At 41.4% G+C, this 24,589-nt stretch overlaps 1 protein-coding gene and 1 long non-coding RNA gene across 7 annotated transcripts in view; one reads left to right on the forward strand and one right to left on the reverse strand.

The window, feature by feature from the left end:
• SLC1A3 (solute carrier family 1 member 3) overlaps positions 1–24,589 on the forward strand; it is a 91,477-nt gene that overhangs the window by 21,016 nt on the left and 45,872 nt on the right. For 3 of the 6 annotated variants that reach the window (NM_001244425.2, NM_001289945.1, NM_001289946.1), the window contains 1 exon segment: positions 4,755–4,892. In NM_001244425.2, coding sequence (NP_001231354.1) covers positions 4,755–4,892 — 138 coding nt within the window. 6 annotated transcript variants of the gene reach the window in all.
• On the reverse strand, positions 17,794–23,837 carry LOC146395501 (uncharacterized). Its single transcript, XR_014830824.1, has 2 exons — positions 22,730–23,837; positions 17,794–20,312 (listed from the first exon to the last, which is right to left on the reverse strand). It is a non-coding gene; the product is annotated as an uncharacterized LOC146395501 (long non-coding RNA).

Raw genomic sequence — 24,589 nt, forward strand, 5'->3', positions numbered from 1 at the left:
ATCCTACCCACCCTTGGAAATACTGTTGCATAGGAGTAAATACATTTCTACAAATGTATTTAGAAATGACCTTAGAAATGAACTCGCAAAACCAAGCCTGTTCTTAAATTGTTATTTGAAGGATATCTAACATTCCTACTACCTTGGTATGGGCAAATTCCAGATGAACAAAGTGAGTTTCTTGTGTTTACTGTGCATATTTTTCGTTAGAATGGCCAGGGTTTAAATGCATTTAAATAAAAGTTACAAAACATAATCAATTCCAGTGAAAATACATTCTATCGCAAGTGGAATTTATATTTATTTATTTACGTATTATAAAATGAAGCACTTATTTTAGTCATTTGATAATTATGTAAGTAAATAAATAAATATGAACAAGTAGGAAAGAACCAGATATATCTCGAGCTTTTTATAATTCCTATGTGGTGTTAATATTCTCTATGAATAGTGCACACTGAAAATTGCAATTAAATAAATACCTTATCCCAAACTGAGTTTCAGGGAGAGTAAAAGTTCAATATTTTAAAACCAAGCAAACTAGCAAAAAAGGACAACTATTAAAGACTTCTTGGAGTTCCTGTCGTGGTGCAGCAGAAACGAATCCGACTAGGAACCATGAAGTTGTGGGTTTGATCCCTGGCCTCGCTCAGTGGGTTAAGGATCCGGCATGGCTGTGAGCTGTGGTGTAGGTCGCAGAAGCGGCTCAGATCTGATGTGGCTGTGGCTGTGTCATAGGCTGGCAGCAACAGCTCTGATTAGACCCCTAGCCTGGGAATCTCCATATACCACAAGTGCGGCCCTAAAAGGACAAAAGACAAAGGAAAAAAAGATTTATCAAACTTGGAAGGGTAAAGGGAATGAAGGCTTATAATTCTTAAAGACATCACCTTATAAAAAAGATATGTAGACATTATTTTATAAAAACAGAGAACACTTTTATATTTTAAGTACTAATAAATGGCAATAAAATTAGAAAAATGCTTAGAGCAAACATTTTTAAACATAGGCAAAGGGCAATTATCTCTATTATATAAAGAATCTATACCAAATATACACATACATACATAAATCCTTAAAATACTAAGATTTTCTAAGTGCTTGGAGGAAAATGGTTTCTCTAAGAAATGAAATTTCAAGAGAAATGGGCAACCTCATTAGATATCAAGTAAATTCAAAAGAAAACAAATATACATACTATTTACTCATCTCATTCCAAAATTCACTTCTTTGAACACATTTTTTTGATAATACTCTGTTCCTAGAGGTATAAGGAAATAAAGCCTCCTCAGTGACCAGGGGGGCATTAAACTGCTTGGCCAACTCACTCGGAAAGCAATTTGATGGCATAAATTGAGGTAGTCATATACTTTATTTTCTGCTTCCTTCCAATTTTACTGAGATTTCATCAACATATAGCACTGTAACACTTTAAGATGTACAGCACACTGGTCTGATTTACATACATCATAAAATGATATCATAAGTTTAGCCAACATCCAGCAATTTTAAGGTATCGTGTTTGTACGTGACATCCCTAGTACTTCTTTGCCTTATAACTGGAAGTTTGTACCTTTTGACTGGCTTCCTCCCCCTCCCCTTCTGACCTTGTTTTCTGTGAGTTTGTTTGTTTGTTTGTTTGTTTTTAAAGTATAATTGGCCCCCATTACTCTGTTCGTTCTGGGTCACGACGTAGTGATTCGATGTTTCTGTGCATTTCAAAATGATCGCCATAAGTCTCGTCATTCTGTTACCATCTGACATTCTACCGAGATGTTACATAATTAACTATATTCCCCACATTGTACATTTCATACCCATGACTCATTTATTTTGTAACTGAAAGTTTATACCTCTTAATCTCCCTCACCTATTTCCCCCCTTCCCTCACCCGGTAGTCAGATTCTTTAATGCTCTGGTTCCCTTTCTCTAAACTACACTACACTAAATATTTCTAGGTAAAAAAACAGCCTTCATACATTCATAGTAGAGTTTTTCATAAAAGTAAAAAATGCTGAACAACCAAGGGTCCAACACCAAAAATCTATTGAACAAATTTTGATACAATCGTTGGATCTGATAGAAGCCTTCAAAGTAATGTTTACGGTGACCATATACAGAAAAGCATGGCCCGCGTGATTTCCAAGTATTTAACTCTGTATGAGAACATCCTGGAAAGAAATGAACAGAAGCACTACCAGTGGCTGTCTTTGCCCTGCTGAAGAGGCAGAAGTATGAAAGGGAGTCAAGAATGTGAGATCAGGAGTTCCCATCATGGCGCAGTGGTTAATGAATCCGACTAGGAACCATGAGGTTGCGGGTTTGGTCCCTGGCCTTGCTCAGTGGGTTAAGGATCCGGCGTTGCCATAAACTGTGGTGTAGGTTGCAGACCCAGCTCGGATCCCGAGTTGCTGTGGTTCTGGCGTAAGCTGGTGGCTATAGCTCCAATTAGACCCCTTGCCTGGGAACCTCCATATGCTGCGGGAGTGGCCCTAGAAAAGGCGAAAAGACAAAAAGACAAAGAAAAAAAAAAAGAATGTGAGATCAGAGGCCAAACCTCTTGGATTTCCATTGCAGTTCTGCCCCTGGAATAGTTATTTGACTTTGATATGGAAGAGCCATTGGAATTGGGAACAAGTTTTAGGTTCATTATGATTAGATTTCTCCATCAGTAAATTGGTGGTGAATTAGTACCTATGTCCTCGGGATTTTTTGTGTGAGGATTAAATATTTAGGTAGAGTGCTAGCAACAATGCCTGGCAAATAGTAAAAGTTCGGTAAGCATTAGCTATTTGCTGTTTAAATGGTACAACCAATAAAGACAGGCTTTTGCATCGACTTTTCTGTGTTTTCCAAATCTGCTCTTCTGTCTTGAACATATTACTGTTACACTGGGGAAAAAAGCAATAAATGTTTTTCTAAAGGTCCTGAAAACAGGGTCAGCTGGATTATCGAGTCACATAGATTCAATTCATAATTGGGATATCGTGGTATGTAATCAAAGAATGGATACTTCATGTTGCTGGAATCCATGAATTGAAGTTAGCGTTGCAGTGACCATTGAAATGAACTTTGTGTCCCATTTCATAAGAAGTCAGGATGGTTCAGCTTCCCTAAAGGACTGTTTGCTTCCTTTGGAAAAAGTTGTATCTACACAGTATTCTCTCCCCTCCTCCAACCACTAGCCTCTAGACTACTCAGTACTTCTCTATAACTCACAAGGTTTAGTAATAGCAGGGCCAAATTTTTGAAAATAGTTAGAACAATGGAATAAGCAAATTTGGGGGGGGGCAAATAAAGTTAATTAGGGAAAGGGGAGTAGGAGTAAATTTATTCAATATATTTGTTAATTTCTGAACATTTCAAAAGGTACCATGCATAATTCAATTTACATATAAAGTTAATAATATTTTTCTTTTTTTGCTTTTTTTTTTAGGGTCGCACCTGCAGCATGTGGAAGTTCCCAGGCTAGGGGTCAAATCCGAGCTACAGTGCCAGCCTACGCCACAGCCACAGCAACGAGGGATCCTTGACCCACTGAGTGAGGCCTGGGATCGAACCTACAACCTAATGGTTCCTAGTCAGCTTCGTTTCCACTGTGCCACAACAGGAACTCCCATAAAGTTAATATTTAAAAAAAAGAATAGTTTTTAAGGTTCCAAGAGCAGAATCAAATTAAGGGGAAAATTGCTTTCTCTCTCTCCTCTTTTCCCTAATTGTTCAGGGAAGATTTTTGGAAAAATTGCTAGTTTTAGAGTCTTCTCCTGCTAGCAGTTTGCATGTCTGTACAATACAGTTGTCAAGGCAACACTGGGACCCTGTAGACAGCAAGTGTGGTGTGCGTGGGTTCCCTGGTGGCACAGTGTGTTAGGGATCCAGCACTGTCACTGCAGAGGCTCAGGTCACTGCTGTAACACAGGCTGGATCCCTAGCCTGGGAATTTCTGTATGCCCAGGGTGCGACCACAAAAAAAAAAAAAAAAAAAAAAAAAAAGTGTGGTGTGCAGACAGGGAGCTGATGAAAATGGATGAACAATGTGAAGAAGTTTTTTTATTGTAAAAAATAAAATTACGCAGCTTATTTCTTTTCATTTACTTCAAGTTTTATGGAAGTATAGCTGATTTACAAGATTGTGATCATTTCTGCTGTACGACAGGGTGATTGGGGAATACATGTACACACATCCGTTCTCTTTCAGAGTCTTTTCCTACATAGATTATCACAGAATATTGGATAGAGTCCCCTGTGCTCTGCAGCAGGTCCCCACTGGCCCGTCACTCCATATACCACAGTGTGCATATACACTCCTCTTTATAAATGGTTATGTTAGCAGTTCTAACATCTGTTGTTACGAAGGAACTTCATTATAATAAGGCTTTTTTTCCCCCCTCTAATTGCCTGGTGCATGAATTCATGATTTGTTTCCTAGTTAGGCCCCGATCTTTATAACTCTCTACTGAGCCATGTCAAAATTGGTTTCACTGCATTCAAGTTAGACCAAGTAATGTTTCATTTGCAAAGACCAAGAACATTTTTCTATAAGTTCTACTTGAAGCCTTGGATTCAGCCATTCCCTTCCAAACTGTGATTGAAAAGATAGGTGCACCCTTCGCTGCAAAGCACCACAAATATTTGCTGCTTAAATAAATTGACTCTTGTTTGACACCAGCCAAATACTTGCTTATTTTTCTGGGATTGTTCCTTCGGTTTCCGGAAAGACTCAACCTTTCTCCCTCCCCCCCACCCCTTTTCAGGTACAATCCTTGGGTTTGCCCTGCGACCATACAAAATGAGCTACCGGGAAGTCAAGTACTTCTCCTTTCCTGGGGAGCTTCTGATGAGGATGCTACAGATGCTGGTGTTACCACTCATCATCTCCAGTCTTGTCACAGGTACCCTCTGCAGTTTTGTTTTGTTTTTCATGTGTGCTTATTGCCAAAGATCGCTTAGAAAAACAAACGCTTTTAGGTTTCTGCTGGATGCATGCTCTGTACTAGAAAATAAAAGTCCCTTCAAAATGATGGAAAGGAGGCTTTAGTAATGCATGAATGATTATAACTTTCGTATTTTACCAATCACAAGAGGAAACGGATTTGAACCGCCACGTAATCTGGTCTGCCTCACTACGAAAGAGGCGCCCTGCTAAACACTACACAACCAGCCTTCTCTGACCACAGCGATGTAGTTGACAACAGCGTACAACAGGTCTGTTTTCTCACCCTCTTATCCCACCCAGATAACATCTGGTTGGACAGCCTATTAGCTATTGATGCAAGAATGCTTGTTCTCAGAGCCACCACGACTTGAGCGGGAGCCTTCTTGGAAGCCTCATCAAGAGGTAATGCCCACAACACACTCACCAACTCTGTTGCCACCAACACTGTATCTTTTCCTGGTGAACCCGCATGATTTCGTTCCCTTCTCCATTGTCCCCCCACCCCCGTTGCCTTTTACGCTGGTGGGAGAATGGGGAGGGGGTGGGAGATTTCCCCATCCAAAGATTTTGTCAGTTGACACTTGGATTTTCAAGGCGTGGAAGCTTTGCAGGATAAGATTCTTATTTTCCGTGACAGCGAAATAAATGATTTACCCTTGCATGGGAAATGGTTGACGAGGTCCTGGTACACGTGATTGGTGACTACAAAGAGAGCCAAGAAGGTTTAGAGAACTGTTGCTGTGCCCTCCTTCCTGCCCACTCTTCTCTTTCCCCGCAGCACATCTCTGACTTGGAGAAGGAGTGTCCGTAGACACTGCCCCGGCAGGATGGTTTCTGGGTTTGTAGCTAAAGCCCAGAGCTCAGGTATTACTGGCCCTATTTTCTTTTCCATCCTTGGCTTACTGTCCACCCTTAGGCAGATCCTTCTGTGAGCTGGCTCGGGCATCTTTTCCCCTCCCAGGGAATTCTCAGGGAGATTTATAATCTCTTTTCACCATCTCTGTGTCATAAGAACTTCATGGAACAACTCAAAAGTCTTGGGGCAAGAATCTGACTATTCCGTGCCTTGGAGCGCTGGCCATTACGTGGACAGAAACTATGTCAGGATTTTTATTTTCCCCCCAGTGCCTTGCAGATCTGTGCTGGCTTCTACTTGTCCAGGTCTTTAAACGAGTGATTGCATGTACATAAAGCTTCCATTGGGGGATGAACTGCCCATAAAACAATCATGTAGACAGGATGATTGGGGCCACTTGTTTTTGAAGCTGGCCTGGCCCGTTGCTGACCAGAGGTAATCAGAGCGGCCGCGATTCTTATCGCAGAAGCTAGATGGATGCTGACGTGAGGGCACATCCTCTTTATCCGCATGCTGCCATTTATCTGGGAAACAGGTTCTTGCAGTAAATACTTAGAGGACAGAACTCACATCTGCCATTTGATTGCGTGGAGAAGGGAGTTTCTTTCCTCCATCCGTACTGGCTGGATTCTGAATTGAGTACCTGCACATTTTCCTGGACGCAAACCGAGGGGTCCCAGGTTCCTTTATACAGTCTCTTCAAGGGTGAGAACAGTGTTTAGAGGTTTCTGCTTTCTGATAATTGTACTAAAAAAAACCCCACTATGTTCCCCTTTATAAGAGGAAAGCCCTCACTCAGTACAATGAGAGAAACTATTACTTCCTTTTAGTAGCAATCCTAGTTAACAGTTATTTTGAAGTGATATTTCCTCTATTTTCTAATACCTAATATATCAACTTTATTGAAGGAATAAGAATTTTAACTGAGTAATTTTTCAGGAAAAAAACCCAAACCATTATGATGCACTCCCTCTGCCTGGTTAAAAAGAAATTGTGGGTAAACCTTGGAGAAATGATCAAATTTACAATATTGGTGTTAAAAAGAAAGAAATAGTAAGCTGTAGACAACCCGTATAAAATCAACGTTGAAAATGTAAAACCTAATTACAAGTTGGGAATCTTGCCACTTGGGACCATTAAGAGACTCCGCTCTTTTCTAGGAGGTTTAAGACAGAGGGCATGCTTTAGTTTGCCAGAGGTCTTTTGAAGGTGTTAGTCTCAAAGGCATCATTTCCAAGCTACATGGTCATTTAGATACTTACGATCAATTGGAGTGAATGATAGATTCAATAAGCATTTTCTTGAGGGTTTTAAGAACGACGATTCTAAGCCAAGGCAGAGTGTGACTTAGTGCAAGTGAGGCGGTGCGGGGACTTTTGCGTTACTCCCCTCCTTTCCCCAGGGTCCCTGTGTGTGTTGAGCGATATTATTGGAGAATGGGTTGTCTAGGGAGAGAACAGAGTCAGGGTCCACTATTTTAGAATGGGAAAGCAAACTCCAATACCTCCAGTGACCAAGCAGGGGATATATATATATATGAAGCTGCCCTTTCAGGCTCCTATTTGTTTCCCGACTTGATAGAGTCATGAATACAGAGAAATATTTCTCTTCCATAGAAGCAACAGGGATGAGTGTGAGGATAAATGGAAAGTGACCCTCCGCAGAATAGTGCAGACAAAGGGAGGCAAGGAGACAGCTGTGATCTGCGAACTCTCTGCTCCAGTCAGTTGCTGCCATATGTCAACAGGGGCCAAATCCATTTTTCAAGAGAATCCAGAAACCCCAAAATTCGAAAGAACCTAGATTTTTAAATGTTAAATCCAACCCTTGGGTTACCAATATCGAAACAGGTTTCAATGTCGGTGCTATTAATGATAAGACATGCACTGATTTGAAAAAGAAGAAGAAATGCAGTGATAAACTTGTGCACTCATTGGGCCATCGCTGTGTTTCATACGTTGCCTTATTCCACCGTTGGCAGTTCCACGCCAAAGCTTAACTCAACACGAAGACAGCTACTGCACACCATATTTATTATCAACTCAACAAATAGCTGTGGGGAAACCTCTCCTATCCATCTTCTGGGGATAACTACCTTGGGTCCTACCCGAGCTGGCCTTTTCTGCATCCTCCAGAAACACAAGAACTCAACACGTCCTCCAGGAACTCAAGAACTCAGTTCAAAAGTGCCAGGGTCTAGGCAGACTGAGCGTTGAAACGCCTGAAACCTTATTGCCTTGCTTGCCCTCGGCATTTCATTTTAGAAGATTCGGTATGTTTGACCACATTGAACCGCTGAGAAATTTGAGTTAGGTTTTCATACTTGGAACATCCCTGTTGGTGAATTGGGCTCTAGAGCCTTTGTCGGCCATGTTTTTCTTTTCCCGAATTTGACATTTCAATCCTTCCAAACATCCTTGGTCTGTAGTAGCATTCCAGAAGCTGTCAGAGAGAAGCTGGGAGAAAGCCTAATGGCTAGATGTGTACTCAAGTACCTATTTTTTTGAGCAAGAAGACTGTTTGAGTGCCAGCATACCACGCAAGCAAATAAGAGGTTGGCACCAATTTGTACTGAGTTGGTCAGGATAGGCAGCCAACCTCGATGGTTCATGCCAGAAATATGAGTTGGTTTGACTGACTTACCCTGATTAAATGCACCAGATAATAATTAAACTCCATTGCAGGTTGCTCTGTGTAGGCATAACCATCACCTCCTACTTACTTCAGAATCTTTTCAGAAAACTAGTGCTTTCTTCTTTTCTCATTCTAAGTGTGCCTTCCTCTTCAATCACTCACCTCAAAGACTCTGTGTCCTCAGTTTCCTGGAAGGAGGAATCCTCTCTTTTGACAGGCAGTCTTCCAAAAATCGATAGACCAATGAATTCAGTGGAATATGGGACTTAACTATAGTTGAAGCCAACAAGCTACCCTCACCAGCAAAGGGCTCTCTTATCTGAAGAAATAAAAGTTCAGACAACTAAAAAAAAAATTTTTTTTAACTGGAGTTCTCTTGTGGTGCAGCGGGTTAAGGATCCAGTGTTGTCATTGCAGCAGCTTGGGTCACTGCTACGGCTCGAGTTCAATCCCTAGCCCAGGAACTTCAATGTGCCGCAGGCACAGCCAAGGGGGAAAAAAAAAGTACAGACGATAAAGAGTGTACTTCAAAGTATGGCCCTTAGCTTCACTGAAATGCCAGTTAGGATAAGAATGATCTAAAGTTTGGACATGTCCTACAAGAGAGCAAAACAAGAGCTAGACATTTCTCTTGTGAAATATTTGGTCAAGCCTTGCAAAAATGAAAGCCGAAATCAAGGAAAAGAAAGTTTAGTATTTTAAACTCTTCATCGTCATGGCTCTGGAGTATGGTTGGGGGCTTCGTCAGGCATTGGTGTGCAAGAAAATGGACTATAGATTTCTTTCCTTGCCCCCATATATACATCTTATCGAAGAAAGGGATGTGTTTCTCTTGGGTGGGGAGGAATTTCTTTGAGTTTCCCTTTCATTCTCTGTAAAAGGAAGGTGGAGATGGAGCCTGTGTCATGGGGCTGTTCTGAGGATTTACACCTGGCACACAGCATGTGCTCGGTTAATGGTCGCTGTTGGCTGTAAGCGTGGCAGTGGTGAGAGCTGTCCTGGTCCACATTGTGTAGATGAAGATTCCAGCACAAGAAGAGAGTTCAGTTCAGGGGCATATAACTAAGGCTCCAGATCCCACGCATCTCATTTGTCTGTGATCCTTGCCGAGATCCCTTACCTGTTAAAGGTCAGTTAAAGAACCCAGGAAATTAATGGAGCAACAGCACGGGAGCCAGGGAGAAGTCCTTGCTTTGCACTAGAAGGACTGCTTTCTACCCTGCAGCTTGGGGTGTGACCATCTCATCATAGCTGCATGACAGTAAATATTACCGCTGGCTATACAACTGCCCAGTCCTTGCTGAGAAACACAGCTCCAGCGTGTGGCTCCCTGGAATCTACAGGGCAGCAAATTCCACATGCTGCTTACTTGCTGTGGGCGGAGCCTTTCTGGCTCATCAAAACTTTAGACTAAGTGAGTCTCTGTCTCAGCACTCTTGATGGCACCCTGGAAAGAAGCCACCCAGAAAGAAGCTCCAGCCCAATTCAGGAGAAGCCAGAGGGTTGGCCCCACTTTGTCCTCTCTCTAGATCTGTTTACAGGCATGGGAAGGGAGGCTTGATAATATCCATCTAGAGAGGCCGGTTGTGAGATATAATGGGAAGACCCATCAGAGGGTTGAAGAGATCCCCTGGCTCTTTTTGCATCATATAGAAAGGAAATCCAAGCCGTAAATGCCTTTCGTGTATTTATTTTTAGTGGATTTGGCTTATGGGAAAATGTGGAGAAAGTTATTGAAGTCTAGCTGTCCCAGAAAATAAATGGCTACCTTTCCATCATAGATAATTTCACTAAATAAGCTTTGGTTGAATTTTTTATGTACCAGATGCTTTTCTAGGACCCAGCGATACTAAAATGAGGAAGACAGGCCCCTGACCTCAAGGAGTTCAGAGTCTCGTTGGAAGATAACCTTGTGGTTGCAGTGTCACAGGGGAACGGCGACCCAGGGAGGAGGAGCCCAGTCGGGGACAAAGTTTTCTGTTTTCCAGTTTTTAGGCTCCCTGGTCAGGGAAGAAACAGCTTTGTTTTTATTTACCTCACACGCGACTCTTCATTAAACGCAATAAGGGAGTTTCCTGTGGCCTAGTGATTAAGGGACTGGGGTTGTCACTTCAGCAGCTGGGGTGGCTGCTGTGATGTGGGTTCAGTCCCTGGCCTGGGAACTTTTGCATGCCAGGGGGCATGGCCAACAACTAAAACCTAACAAAAATAAATGCAGTAAGAGCCCGAGGTGGGGTTCTGTGAGGTTCCCCGTAAAAATAACCCCCAGGGAATGTGACCTCACAGATGGGAAGTCATAGAGGAGAGGCACCTTCTGACAGGGACACAGCCATGGAAACTTTCCCTTTCAGAGCAGAGAGCTGTGCGGCTTCCAGGGGAGAAGCCGGGAGAGTGAGGCTGGAAGTCACACAGAGGCAATACTGGGTACCCAGACCCCAGCACCTGGAAGGCTGCCTCCTGAATGTTTCCTCTTTAGAGGGTCCAAACTGTTGAGCTGAAGTTGTCTCCCGTGAGGTCCCCCTAGTCGTCCTCACAGTGCCACATGGAGCAATAGAGGATGGCAGCTCTCCAGATGGTCTCAGAGGACACCTGAGCAAAACCTAGAACTTCCGTCCCAATTCTTCTCCTGTGCACAGTTCTTCGAGGCTCTTCGCCAATCTGGTTGCCCTCCCTTACCTCCCACTGTCTTCTCAGAATTGAATTCAGTGCTCTAAGTGTCACATGACTGGATAGGGACAGCCACCAGGACCCAGGGCTCTGTTCATACCGGCTGGGGTTGGGTCGGCTGTCCTACCAGCCACTGGCTCCGAGGGCTTCAGCCTGTGGTCCCCCAGCCTTTCAGAACTGAGGGTTTGTGGGAAAACATCTGTGGTAACTAACAATGGAGAAGTTCTTGAGTAGAAAGCTCAGAAAGCGCCAGGCTCAAGGCTTTGTGTAAGAGTCAGCTTTCCAGAAAGAAGGCTTCGGCCTCTGTGAGTTGGGAGTTCTTACCTGTCAATTTCTGCAGCTTCAAGAGAGCCTGTAGTTTTGATCGGTTCTGGTTTGTAAGACTTTGGGCGAAGTTCCTTAATAAAATTAAAAAGAGGAGTTCCCGTTGTGGCGCAGTGGAAACAAATCCGACTAGGAACCATGAGGTTGTGGGTTCAGTCCCTGGCCTTGCTCAGCGGGTTAAGAATTCAGAGTTGCCGTGAGCTGTGGTGTAGGTTGCAGACACGGCTTGGATCCTGCATTGCTGTGGCTGTGGTGTAGGCCGGCAGCTGCACCTCCAATTCAACTCCTAGCCTGGGAACTTCCATATGCCACAGGTGCAGCCCTAAAATCCAAAAAAGTTAAAAAAATAAATTAAATTATTCTCAAAGAAAAGTAAGCCCCCCCCCCCCCCCCCCCCAGTTTGGTGATTTCTTTCGAACCGCTGGAACTGCAGGTCTGTGGCAAGGTTGGAAAGAGGTGCTTTTCTGCTGATAGGGTTTTCAGTAGAGCAATGATCAATTCTGATGAATTCTGACCGGAGATTTGGGCTTAAAGACACACAGACACAAGGACACAGAGACACCCAATGTTGACTTTGATTTCAGTGGACTTCTGTTAGGAGAACTGTTCACCTTGGAAATGACTGGGCACCTGCATACAGTTATAAAAGATTTCAGCGTGTTTCATAAAGCCAGGTAAAAAGATGCTGGTCTTTCTACCAACGGAAAGAGACAGAGACAAAGAGAAAGAGAGAGAGAGAGGTTCTATAGCCACACAAGGCCTTCTGAGACAATGTCACGGATTGTATATCTTCAGGGGACAATACTGCATGGTCCATCTGTTCTGTGTTTAGCAGGTATATCATGATAAGCTCCAAGAAGGCTTTGGGGTGATGATATGCTTTGCTGAGGGATTGATCTGCTGGAATGATGTAGCCTGGGTAGAAGAATCTAAGTTCCCAAGTCTTATGTTTGTGCACATTCATTTCTCCAGGCAAGATAAACTTGTTTTCAGTTTCCTCATGGAGGTCTTTGCAATAACCCCTGATCACCAGGCTGGCAGCCAGTGCACCCCTCGTGATTGCACTTGTTTTGTTAACCCATCAACATCTACATGATCAGTGAGTGTCGCTTTCAGACGTCCATTTCCTGGACTCCCTCATATGGGGAAATAGGTTTTGCCTTCTTTGTATTTAATTTTCTGAACAATTGCTTGAGTTTCCATCTGACTTTTCCTCAGAGAGAAGCAACTTCCCCTAAATAACCCGGGGGGGTTTCCTCTCACAGGGCACTGGATTAAGGGTGACCAGTGTCTCAGCTCTACGATGCTGGGGGGCAAGGAAACAAGTCAGAAGAAGCTCTTGGCTTATTGTTTTGCGCTAAGAAGAGTAAGATGGCAAGGTGATTACAGGCCCCGTAGATCCAGCCTGTTGCAATGACATTCATACTACCAGGACTTGTCAGTGTTATTGGGGGGAAAGAAAAAAAGAAAAACAAAATATATATGCAGGTGTGCACATGTGCGCGTGCACACTCACAACACACACATGCAATCTTGTCTCATCTGTAATACCCTGGGATCCCCTTTCCTACCTATACCTTCCTGTCCCTGGATTACTTTGAACGAAATGCCAGATACTTCATTACCTTTCTAAAAGCAAAGAACAGATAAGACAAGTGTAATATATTAGGATGATCTTAACTTGTTTCATGTTTCTTTAATGTCCTACCACACACTCATATACACACACACCAAGCACTGTCAGTCACTTAGAGTGTTATCAAACTCTTGACTTTCTTTCCATTTTAAGGTACAAACTTCTCTGCTGGTGCTTTATATTAATTGTCAACATCTCCTGTAGTTAGAGAGCTGGATACATCCATAGTAGGAGATAATGCAGTAAAATGGTGATTTTATGAAATTTGGGGACACAAGTTTTCACTGTAGCACAAGTGTATGTGTGCACATGCATAGCACACACATAGCTTTGTGTGACGGTTTTTTTCTAAAATCCTTTCACCTCTGAAAAGTACTATAATCTGTCTCTGCCTCTACTGGTGGTAACTCTTACTGTTGGTAACTCTTACATCTTTTCCAGAATTTGTTTCTATACTTAAAGATTTCTGAACCAGATTATTTCTAGTTAAGCTGTATTTTGAATGTATTGTTCCCAAAGGAGTTGGTGCTGAGAGCTGAAGTTTCATTATTTTAAAACTAACTTTCCAGGAGTTCCCGTCGTGGCGCAGTGGTTAACGAATCCGACTAGGAACCATGAGGTTGCGGGTTCGGTCCCTGCCCTTGCTCAGTGGGTTGACGATCCGGCGTTGCCGTGAGCTGTGGTGCAGGTTGCAGATGTGGCTCGGATCCCGAGTTGCTGTGGCTCTGGTGAAGGCTGGTGGCTACGGCTCCGATTAGACCCCTAGCCTGGGAACCTCCATATGCTGCGGGAGCGGCCCAAGAAATGGCAAAAAGACAAAACAAACAAACAAACAAAAAAACAACTAACTTTCCAAAAGAATATCATAAAAGTTTCCCAAATTGAAATAATATAGTTAAAACACATGCCATAAAATCTTTAATATCAGCATATCCAACCTACATACTAAGTATTTTAAGAAAAGAATATTATTTTGAAGCAAAAAAAAAGAAGGCGTTCCCATTGTGGCACGGTGGAAACGAAGCTGACTAGGAGCCATGAGGTTGTAAGTTCAATCCCTGGCCTTGCTCAGTGGGTTAAGGATCCAGCATTGCCGTAGCTGTAGTGTGTAGGTCACAGACACGGCTCAGTTCTTGAGTTACTGTTGCTGTGGCTGTGGTGTAGGCTAGCAGCTGTAGCTCTGATTAGACCCCTAGCCTGGGAATCTCCATATACCAAGGCTGCAGCCCTAAAAAAAGCAAAAACAAAAACAAACAAAAAAAAAGGAAATAATTCTAGCTTCTATTCTGGAATCTTGCCATATTTTAAAATTGTAGAAGAGAATTTGGTAGTCTCGTCTTGGGACCTACGCTGAATGACAAATCTGAAAGTATTCGAATCTTTGGCATTGACCCCAAAGATACTCTCAGCGCCAGACATGAATGTAGTAGTTCTTAAACATATTTAAGAATAATACACTGGAAATTCATCGCATTCTTATGGGTACATTAATAAGAAATGCTTAAGGAAAGTGTATAGTGAAAAATCTTCAGATGGAAAGAATTCAATGTATTTATTCATGTTTTTCCCACTGACTTGGGCATCATTATTTGATTTAAACAGAAAACAGATGTTCAATGGATACATGGCTGATGTCACTATATAACTTCCTATTAAATAAACATCTGAACACTAACTTGACAAGTGCCAAGTGAGGTCAAGTACCTGAAAAGGGCTGCATACATCCCACAAGCACATTTTCCTTATGTGAACAATGGCCGTAGAGCAATGAATATCAGACTTTCGACTGTCAGAAACATCCTTGTTGCCAAACTTTGTTCTCTACCACTAACTTCCCTTTGGTCTTTGGAATGAGAGAAACCTATTTTACAATAGCAAGAGAGATTTTTTGATTTATAGTACGTCCCTAAAATTATTTCTTGCCATTGGTAGATTTAGGATTACCTTCTTACAAGACAGATTTTATTTTTTTAAGTTTTATTGAAATGTAATTCACATGCATACAATTTACCCTTATTAAGCGGCTTTTAGTATAGTCACAGAGTTGTACATCATAATAACTTTTAGGACATCACCCCCCAAAACCCACACTCCCTAGCCATTACTCCCCAATTACCCCGTTCCCATAGCTCTAGGCAAATACTGATCTATTTCCTTTCTATATAAGCATGGTCCTCTGTTAGTGGATTCTTTCACTTAGCGTGTTTTCAAGGTTCATCGCCATTATTGCATTTGTTAGTATTTCATTCTTTTCTATGACTAAGTAATATTTCATTGTTTGGATATACTGTATTTTATTTATCCATTAGTTGGTGGATCTTTGAGTTTGTTCACATTTTAGGCAGGGCTCTATCATGAATGCTGTTGCTATGAACTTTCTTTTTTTCTCATTTCTTTTTTTAGTTTTTCCATTATAGCTGGTTTAGAGTGTTCTGTCAATTTTCCACTGTGCAGCAACGTAACCCAGTCACACATACATGTATACGTTCTTTTTTCTCACATTATCATTGTCCATCATAAGTGACCAGCTATAGTTCCTAGTGCTATACAGCAGGATCTCATTGCTTATCCATTCCAAAGGCAATAGTTTGCATCTATTAACCCCAAATTCCCACTCCCTCCCACTCCCTCCCCCTCCCCTTGGCAACCACAAGTCTGTTCTTCATGTCCATGATTTTCTCTTCTGTGGAAAGGTTCATTTGTGCCATCTATTAGATTCCAGATACAAGTGATATCACATGGTATTTGTCTTTCTCTTTCTGACCTACTTCACTTAGTGTAAGAGTCTCTAGTTCCATCCATGCTATGAACTTTCATGGACATATTTCTCTTGGGTATGTACCTTGAAGTGGAATTGCTGGGACATATGCTAAGTCTGCTTAGCCTTTTCAAGGACTATTTTCCAAAGTAGTTTTGCACTCTTTCGCATCCCCACCAGCAGTGTATTGAGGATCCTAATTTCTCCACATTATCACCAACAATCATGATGTCTTTTTTTCTTTTTCTTTTCTCTTTTGTGCTTTTACCTGTAAAAGATGTGTGCTTTAGCCAAAACTTTTGAAGTCATAAGATACGACGTAGTCTGGGGATTATAATCGTGTATTTTACATTTCAAAAAAAGTAAAATTCAAATGTGAAGTCTTTGTGAAGTCTTTGGTTGACATCTTTTAAAATATATGTAGACTCATTAATTATAACTTCTGATTGTGCTCAAATAAAATGTGTTCAGTTCTTCAGTTACAGTGAATAAAAATCAGCTGAAAAAGGCAGGTGACACAATAATGGGAATATACTTAACAATATTGAACCGTACATTTGAAATTGGTTAGGACAGTAAATTTTATGTTGTATAATCATTAACACAATTAAGACATGTTTAAAAAGACGGTAGGTGTAACATTTCAGTTCTTTGTGGAAGGGGCATTCTAAATGCTTGTTTGCTTACTAATCTAAGCTACCACAGACAGTTTTTTACACATCCCTTTCAAAGAACGTCATAGACTGCTTGTTTTAGATAGGTTTCTCCCTGTGCCTGGATTTTACTTTAGGAAGTGTGTGAATACAGCCGCTTGGGTTATCTAGAACGATAAGTTTGGGGGCAGTGATCAGATAATCTCTCCAAACCAAGACATTCTTCAGAGGCCCCTGTGGTTGCCCTGAGGAGGTGGTCGGGGTGAGGGTGGGGGTGGAGGGAGAGAGACTGAAGCAAGAGGACCTTTGGATTACACACTCGAGTTTCCTCCAAGGAATGTGGATGCTAAGACTGGAGTGTGGATACAAATCTCACTGTATGAAGTAGCTTTTATGAGCTGCTTCAGTGGCTTGGTACATCTTAATTTGCAGAATGGCCCCCCATTGCTGAAAGTTCTATTCAGATCTTTTACAATACTATTGAATTATATATTCATTATACTCTTTTTTATTATCAACCATAATTCCAAGTTATTTTCAACTCAGAAAGGAAGTGTTTGCTTCCTTAGGGGTCTGCACTTGGGTAATTCAAGAACAGCCGCTAAAATTCCATTCTTTTCCTTTTTTTTTTTTTTTTAAGTTCTATTCTTATAGGGCACTGCCCTTTTTTAAAGTACAAGTAAGACTTCCGATCCAAATCTTGCATTAGGTCTCTGCAGAATGGCTTCTACCGCTTTTTGACCATCAGCTGGCAAAGTGAAGCTTGCCAAATGATCATTCTCAGTAATTTGGGAGTGGTACCATTCAGCTTCTCTCTCATTTCTTGAATTCGTGAGTTTTACTTCTGCTTAATGAGCTAGTTTATGGTGGCACTGATTATTGCTAAACTTTTTTGTCTTTTTTTTGGCCTTGTTAGGGCCGTACCCATGGCATATGCAGGCTACCAGGCTGGGGGTCTAATCAGAGCTATAGCTGCTGGCCTATACCACTGCCACAGCAACACAGGATCCAAGCTGTGTCTTCGACCTGCACCACAGCGCCCAGCAATGACTGATCCTTAACCCACTGAGCTGGACCAGGGATCGAACCCACAACCTCATGGTTCCTAGTCGGATTCGTTTCCACTGTGCCACAACGGGAACTCCAGATTATTGCTAATTTTTATGCCTGAATAAGGTTATAAGCCCAACCAACTTCTCGCATTGATGGTAACATCCTCCTACAGTTGGTGTAAGTGAAGTGCAGGCTAATTACAAGTCACTCTTTTGTGTTCATTAAAGAAAACCCCAAAGACTCTTTGGTGTAAGGGAAATTCAAGCCACTGACCACTTTTTAAAGAAACAAAACTATATTGTTAAGGGAAAACTAAAGATGGTTGGGTCTTTTGAAGTTGATGTCAAGGAGAGCAGCATTGGTGCTGCCGCCAGAGACAGGGTGGATTCTTGGTCTGACCAGGGGAAGTCTGGAATTTTAAAGAACACTGATAGAGTATTACACGGACTATCCTCGATAACAAGGGCTGGCTTTTTTTCACCAGCAGTTGGTTTCCTCTGTTTATTTTGCTGTTTCAGATTACCCATTTCTGTGTTGAAATCCACACAAGGGGCATGAGATTAAAACCCTCAAAAAGTAAACAAAATACCCCACGCTTTTTGGAAATCTGAATGTTAGACATTGTTCAGTCTTGTCTGGCCCCCGTGGTTGGACAAACCACACTCTGGTATGTGTCGGCTTTATCCTCCAGCCCTGTGATTTGCTTTCGATGGCTCTGGGCCAGAGTGTCCTCTCCAAGTGCAAGCTGCATGAAGGCAGACAGCGCGTCTCCGCTCTGATTAAGCTGTGCAGTCAGGCTGCCCCCAGAGGTGCTCCGCTGGCGCGATGCTGTGCAACTCTCTGTCTGTGCCGAGGAAAATGACACTTTTTCCTCCCTGCTGGGAAATGGGATTTGGATATTAGAGGGAAAACAATTTGTGGTCTCTTAAAGGAGGAAATTCCAAGTGGTGCCTAAGTCTTTGAAAACTTTCTATTTAAGTATTTCTATTTCAAGAAATATACACAAATAATGCTCAAAGGGGTATTGTTGAGGAAAAAACATTCTTCACGTTTCAAAATTTTGCAAATATAAGACATTCCTGCCCCGGTGGAGTACAGAGATTGCTATGTGAGGGAAACAGAGGCGTGGGCAGGAATTTAAAGGTACATTAAAAGCCATTCCCCCGTGTTTATTGTGCTGTTGGAAAGTAAGAGGTAGAATTGGTCCCATGGGATGTTTGTGTTGAAATCATTTCTGTCCGCAGCCCTGGTGTCACTAGCCAAAATGTGTCTGTTGTAATAAAATTCAAGTTCCATGTGACAGCATATCATTATAAAATACATATTTTATATATATGGGATTAGACTCTGACCACCTCACACACACAGAGAAAATTTCATGATTCTGCAGACCTAAGTTTTAGGTTTTCATTTGTTTTCCTTAATGACCCTATTGGAAATATGTTGGTTGTATTTTTGTTGTTGTTTTGTTTTGGGGGTTTTTTTTCGGAGTTTCAAGTAAGAATCTAATTTGACCATTTTCCTCTTAAACTAGTTTTATGAGTCCTGTGAGTACTCAACTCACACTCACTGTTAACCAGTTTCTATTTTCAGCCACATGCTGGTCATAACATAATTTATTAAGAGGATTTCAATGCAATAATTATTGTCAATATACAAAAGGCAAAATTAGCTGCCATGAATTTCTCTGGGGCAAAGCATACTTGATCTTTCCAAATAAAGGTTCATTTTTGACATTCAGTCAAGATACACTCAAATTCAAATATATCTTTTGTTAAGTAGAATATTTCCTTTGGCATTCAAAGTGATTCCCAACACTGCTCAGAAAAGAGAAAGAGAGAGAGAGAGATCAACTATATTAAAGCAAATTTAATTTTACTTTGGCACATTGTTCCTGCCGTTCCACCCACTGGTCTCCTTATACCAAGGGTACATAGAAAAGATAAGATAAAATCCATGATTCTTTCATAGAAAGAGATTTTTGTCCACACCAGAAAAAGGCAGATTTTCTCCAATTTTGACTGAAAGGCCATTTCCTTAAATATCCAAACTCCAATCATCCATTTTATTTTTACAACTGAAATCAGTTTGTGAGAAAAGGTAGCAGTTTCAACTATTATTATACTTTTAAAAAATTTTAAATGATTTTTGCTTTTTCCATATAGCTGGTTTACAGTGTTCTGTCAATTTTCTACTGTACAGCAAGGTGACCCAGTCACGTGTATATACGTTCCTTTTCTCACTTTATCCTGCTCCATCATAAGTGACTGGATATAGTTCCCAGTGCTATACAGCAGGATTTCATTGTTTATCCAACTATTATTATGCTTTAAAAGAGAGCAGTTTCTTTTATCACAATTTATCACAGTAATCTTGTGGATTTTTTTGGTTTCTTTTTTTAACTTATCCCAACCTTTAGGTGGAGGAAGCTAAAATGCGTTCTGGGTGCTGTGTGAGTTTGTAGTGAGCATTCTATTCGGCATTTCTGTGATCACTTAGATTTTCTTTTAATTAAAGCATTAATCAGCATTAAATGTACATTTGGCTACGTTTTTATCTTTTTTTTCTTGAGGACCAGACACATACACATGCAAGAAATCATATTTTATTCTGCTGAATACCTTTCCATTAATTTGTTTAAAATGATTGCACTATCTCAATGTCAAAAGGAAATCTCTTTAAGCTTTGTATGTTCAATTATTTTATCTACTGGTAGGACTCTGCCACTCTGAGCAACAAGCTAAGGTTTCAAAAATTTAATTTTGGAACTTTTTTTGGTCTTTTTAGGGCCACACCTGAGACATATGGAGGTTCCCAGGCTAGGGGTCTAATCAGAGCTGTTGCTGCCGGCCTACACCACAGCTCACGGCAACACCGGATCCTTAACCCACTGAGCAAGGCCAGGGATTGAACCTGCAACCTCATGGCTCCTAGTCAGATTCGTTAAGCACTGAGCCGAGACGGAAACTCGGGAACTCCAATTTTGGAACTTTTTAAGGAAATTTGAGATTTTTGAGATTTGTGTCAATAAACCTTTTTTTTTTTTTTTTTTTTTTTTTAATTTTTTTTATGGGAGACTGATATAAATTGGAACACAGTTCTTAAATATATCATTCTTGCCCCTATGGTTAATCAGGTCTCTGGACAACCTCCACATGCATTCTGTACTACATTTCATACAGTCCCCTCGTCTGTGTACTTTGAGTTTGGCTCTTACAACCTTTGGCTGCCCTTGGGAGGTATTTATGGCTTTGATGGGCTTTGTTCACAATCACAGTGTTCTTGTAGCCTTCTTGTGACACTGAGCTGCTGATACCAGCTTCCCACATGTACAGATAGTCAAAAGCCACGTTCAAGTAGCGCAGCCACCCTAGGAGAGGGGCTCGGAAAGGATTGCTTAGGTGAGAGCAGACCCCCTGTGTGACTGGTCTTTCTTTTTCTTTCTTTCTTTCTTTCTTTCTTTTTTTCTTGAAAATATAGTTAATTTATAGTGTTGTGTTAGTTTCTTTTTTTTTCTTGTTTTTGAAAATATAGTTAATTTATAGTGTTGTGTTAGTTTCAAGTGTACAGCAAAGTGATTCAGTTTTATATATTATTCTTTTTCAGATCCTTTTCCATGATAGGTTATTACATGACACTAAGTATAGTTCCCTGTGCTATGCCGTAGGACTGGTCTTCGCAGATAATGAATCTCTGTTTTTCTTTCCAACCACAGACATTGTGAAAAGACTCAAGGGAGAAAAAGTACAGGATTTGCTCTCTCTTGACTCTAACTGCATTAATGACCTGTGGTTCAAGAGGTGCTAAGATTTCAATAGAAGAAAAAAATAGAAAAACAGAAATCTTTTTAAGAAAACGCTACAGAGGTTCCCTTGTGGCACAGAGGGTGAAGGGTCCAGCGTTGCTGCAACCACAGTGCAGGTTCAATCCTGGTGAGGAAACTTCCACATGCCAATGGTACGGCCAAAAAAAAGTGCTAACAAGAAAACACCACAAATACATTTTTTTGGTTACGAATAAAAAATAGTTCTAATTGTACAGTTTAGATACTATATTCTTTATGTGTGTAGGATTATGAACTTTACGAGTCGATCCTAGCAGAATTAAATTTATCTGATTGGCTCACAGGTAGAAGATTCTCTGAGAATTTCATTATCTCTATCTTGAAAAATAGTTTAAATTCCTAATTTTCGGCTTCTCAAAGAAAAAAACGCAACTCTAATTTCTGTTGGTTGACAAGATCAAGATAGAAAAGTGACATAAAGAGGAGGGCTCTGGCCTTGCTTGTTATTTGTCTGTTAAAAAGAAGGGTATTGTGGCGTTCCCGTCATGGCTCAGTGGTTAACGAACTGGACTAGCATCCATGAGGACGCGGGTTCGATCCCTGGCCTCGCTCAGTAGATTAAGGATCTGGCGTTGCCATGAGCTATGGTGTGGATTGCAGAGGAGACTCGGATCCTGTGTTGCTGTGGCTCTGGTGTAGTCCAGCAGCTACAGCTCCGATTGGACCCATGGGAACCTCCATATGCTGCAGGTGCGGCTCTAAAAAGACAAAAGACAAAAAAAAAAGAAGAAAGGTATTCCTATCTCTTTTCACAGCTTTATTCCAACAGATTTGTTCTACAACCAACTCCTGACTCTTGAAAATATTAAGACAAACTTCATTTTGATAAAATACCCTAAAGGAAGGTCCAGATTAATGATTCTCAATTTTTCCGACCCCAACTTACGTGGGAGAGAAAAATCACTCTTCTTAGTAGTCATTAAGAGTAACTAATAGAATCTCTTGTTTTTGTTTTTATTGGGGGGGGGCGGTGGCAGAAGGAGTCTTATAAACTTACTGTGTGAAAGTGCTCTAAAGGAGTTCCTGGGTGGCTCAGTGGGTTAAGAATCAGGTGTCATCACTGTTGTGGTTCAAGTTCAGTCCCCGGCCCAGGAACTTCTGCTTGCCATGGGGGCGGTCAGGAAATAAAAAAAAAATGCACACACACAAAAAACAAACAAATAAAAGTGCTCTGGAGGAGTTCCCGTAATGGCTCAGTGGTTAATGAATCTGACTAGAAACCATGAGGTTGTGGGTTCGATCCCTGGCCTCTCTCGGTGGGTTAAGGATCTGGCGTTAACATGGGCTGTGGTGTAGGTCACAGATGCGGCTTGGATCCCACATTTCTGTGGCTATGGTGTAGGCCAGCAGCTACAGCTCTGATTAGACCCCTAGCCTGGTAACCTGCATATACCATGGGTGCAGCCCTAGAAAAAGGCAAAAAGACAAAAAAAAAAAAAAAAAAAGTTCTCTGGAGATATATGCTTTGATACTCATTTTTCCTACTTCCCAACGCTTGAGGGAGATGTGCCTTCCCTATTGAGCCTAAGTGTGTGTTTTCCAAAAATAATAAATCATAAAATGATGCACCATAGATTACTTTGGTGCCTTTAAAATTTGACTCAAACTTTTAGGAAGATTGATTGCATTGTCAGTTCGCTTTCAGGATTAAATAGCTGGGCAAATGTGAACGTAGAGTTTGGGACCATCAATCTACCTTGCTGTTTTTATCGGAGGCATCCAACTCTTAGCGAAGAGGCAGGTGAGGAAAGTGGATTCAGTGTGGGGTGACCTTGTCCACTGTTTCTACCCTGACCTCTGGCTCTGAGATGAAAGTGAAAGTCTTCTTTTCTGGGTACAGGCTAGGGACTTCCTATAGTCTGAGGGAAAGTCTGGTTTCTGTTAGAGTCATCTATGTCTGAAAAGAGAAGAGTTCTTTTCCCATGCCAAAACCGTAATGCCCATTATCATTCGTTTAATGAACAGTAATCTCTTAATATCATACAATCAGTTTTCAAAAATCCCCATTTCTTTTTCTTCCTCTCTTTTTACCATGTGTTGGTTTGAATCAAGCCACATTCATAAATTGAATTTGTTTTGCCGATCATTTAAATCTCATAACCTATAGGTGTTTTCTCTGCATCTGTCTTGGGGTCTCTCTCTCTCTGTCTCTGTCTCTCTCTCTCCTCTCTCTATTTTTCTCTTTCTTACTCTTCTTTTGCAATGTGTTTGTTTGTTGAAAAGACCATGTTGGGAGTTCCTGTTGTGTGCATCGGGAACAAACCTGACTAGCATCCATGAGGATGAGAGTTCGATCCCTGGCCTCGCTCAGTGGGTTAAGGATCCAGCATTGCCATGAACTGTGGTGTAGGCCTGCAGCTGCAGCTCCAATTCGACTCCTAGCCTGGGAACTTCCATATGGGAGAAAGAAAGAAAGAGAGAAGCAAGGAAGGAAGGAAGGAAAGAAAGAAAGAAAAAAAAAAAAAAAAAAGAAAAGGGCCATGCTCTTTGTCATGTAAAATGAGTTTTTCCCACATTCTGGATTTTGCTGATTACACCTCCCTGCTGTGGTTTAACATCTTCCTCTGTCCCCTAGACCATGGTTTTTGGGTCAAGAGAGTCACAGATAGATATAAACAGTAGAAGTCTCTACTGGAAAGAGGCCCCGAAGAGCTTCTTAACACTGCTCTTTGGTGCTGGTAAAACTCAGTTGGCCACAGGCTCTTGAGTTAGGCCGCCTCTGACAATGCGAACTCTACTTTTTTAGACTCACAAAAATTCTTATGTCAAGATGCCAGAGAGCTACTTGAGTGTTGCCAGGGGTATGCAAACTAGAATCATCTGCAAAATAAGCTCAAAGGCACAGGAAAGACTTCATAATGCTGAGCCCGCCTCCCTGCCTGGAAAAGACCCACTGGTCCCTTTCAAGCTACTAAGATTTTACAGAGCTGGTTCCTTATTATGAAGAATAAAGGTATTCCCAGTGAAAGGATATAAACATGGAGAATTCAGCTATTATAATTTTAGACAGAGTAGGAAACTATTGAAAAATTGTTGTTTTTCAGTCAAAGGAAATGTAGAAAGTTGGGGCTAAGTCAGAAACTTTGGTCTTCCTCTTGTTCCCCTCCCCGCCTCCCCCCCACCCCGGCTCTTGATTCTACCTTAATTCTGACTTCCAGCTCTGACCACTGCTCCACCTGGTCCAGAGAACACCATGTCAATACTAATCTACAGCAACAAGGCCCTCTC

Source organism: Sus scrofa, chromosome 16 (assembly GCF_054392235.1).
Source record: "Sus scrofa isolate SSC_HxYL_T2T_F1_AM1 chromosome 16, Sscrofa_HxYL_maternal_Yorkshire_Landrace_v2.0, whole genome shotgun sequence".
NCBI lineage: Eukaryota > Metazoa > Chordata > Mammalia > Artiodactyla > Suidae > Sus > Sus scrofa.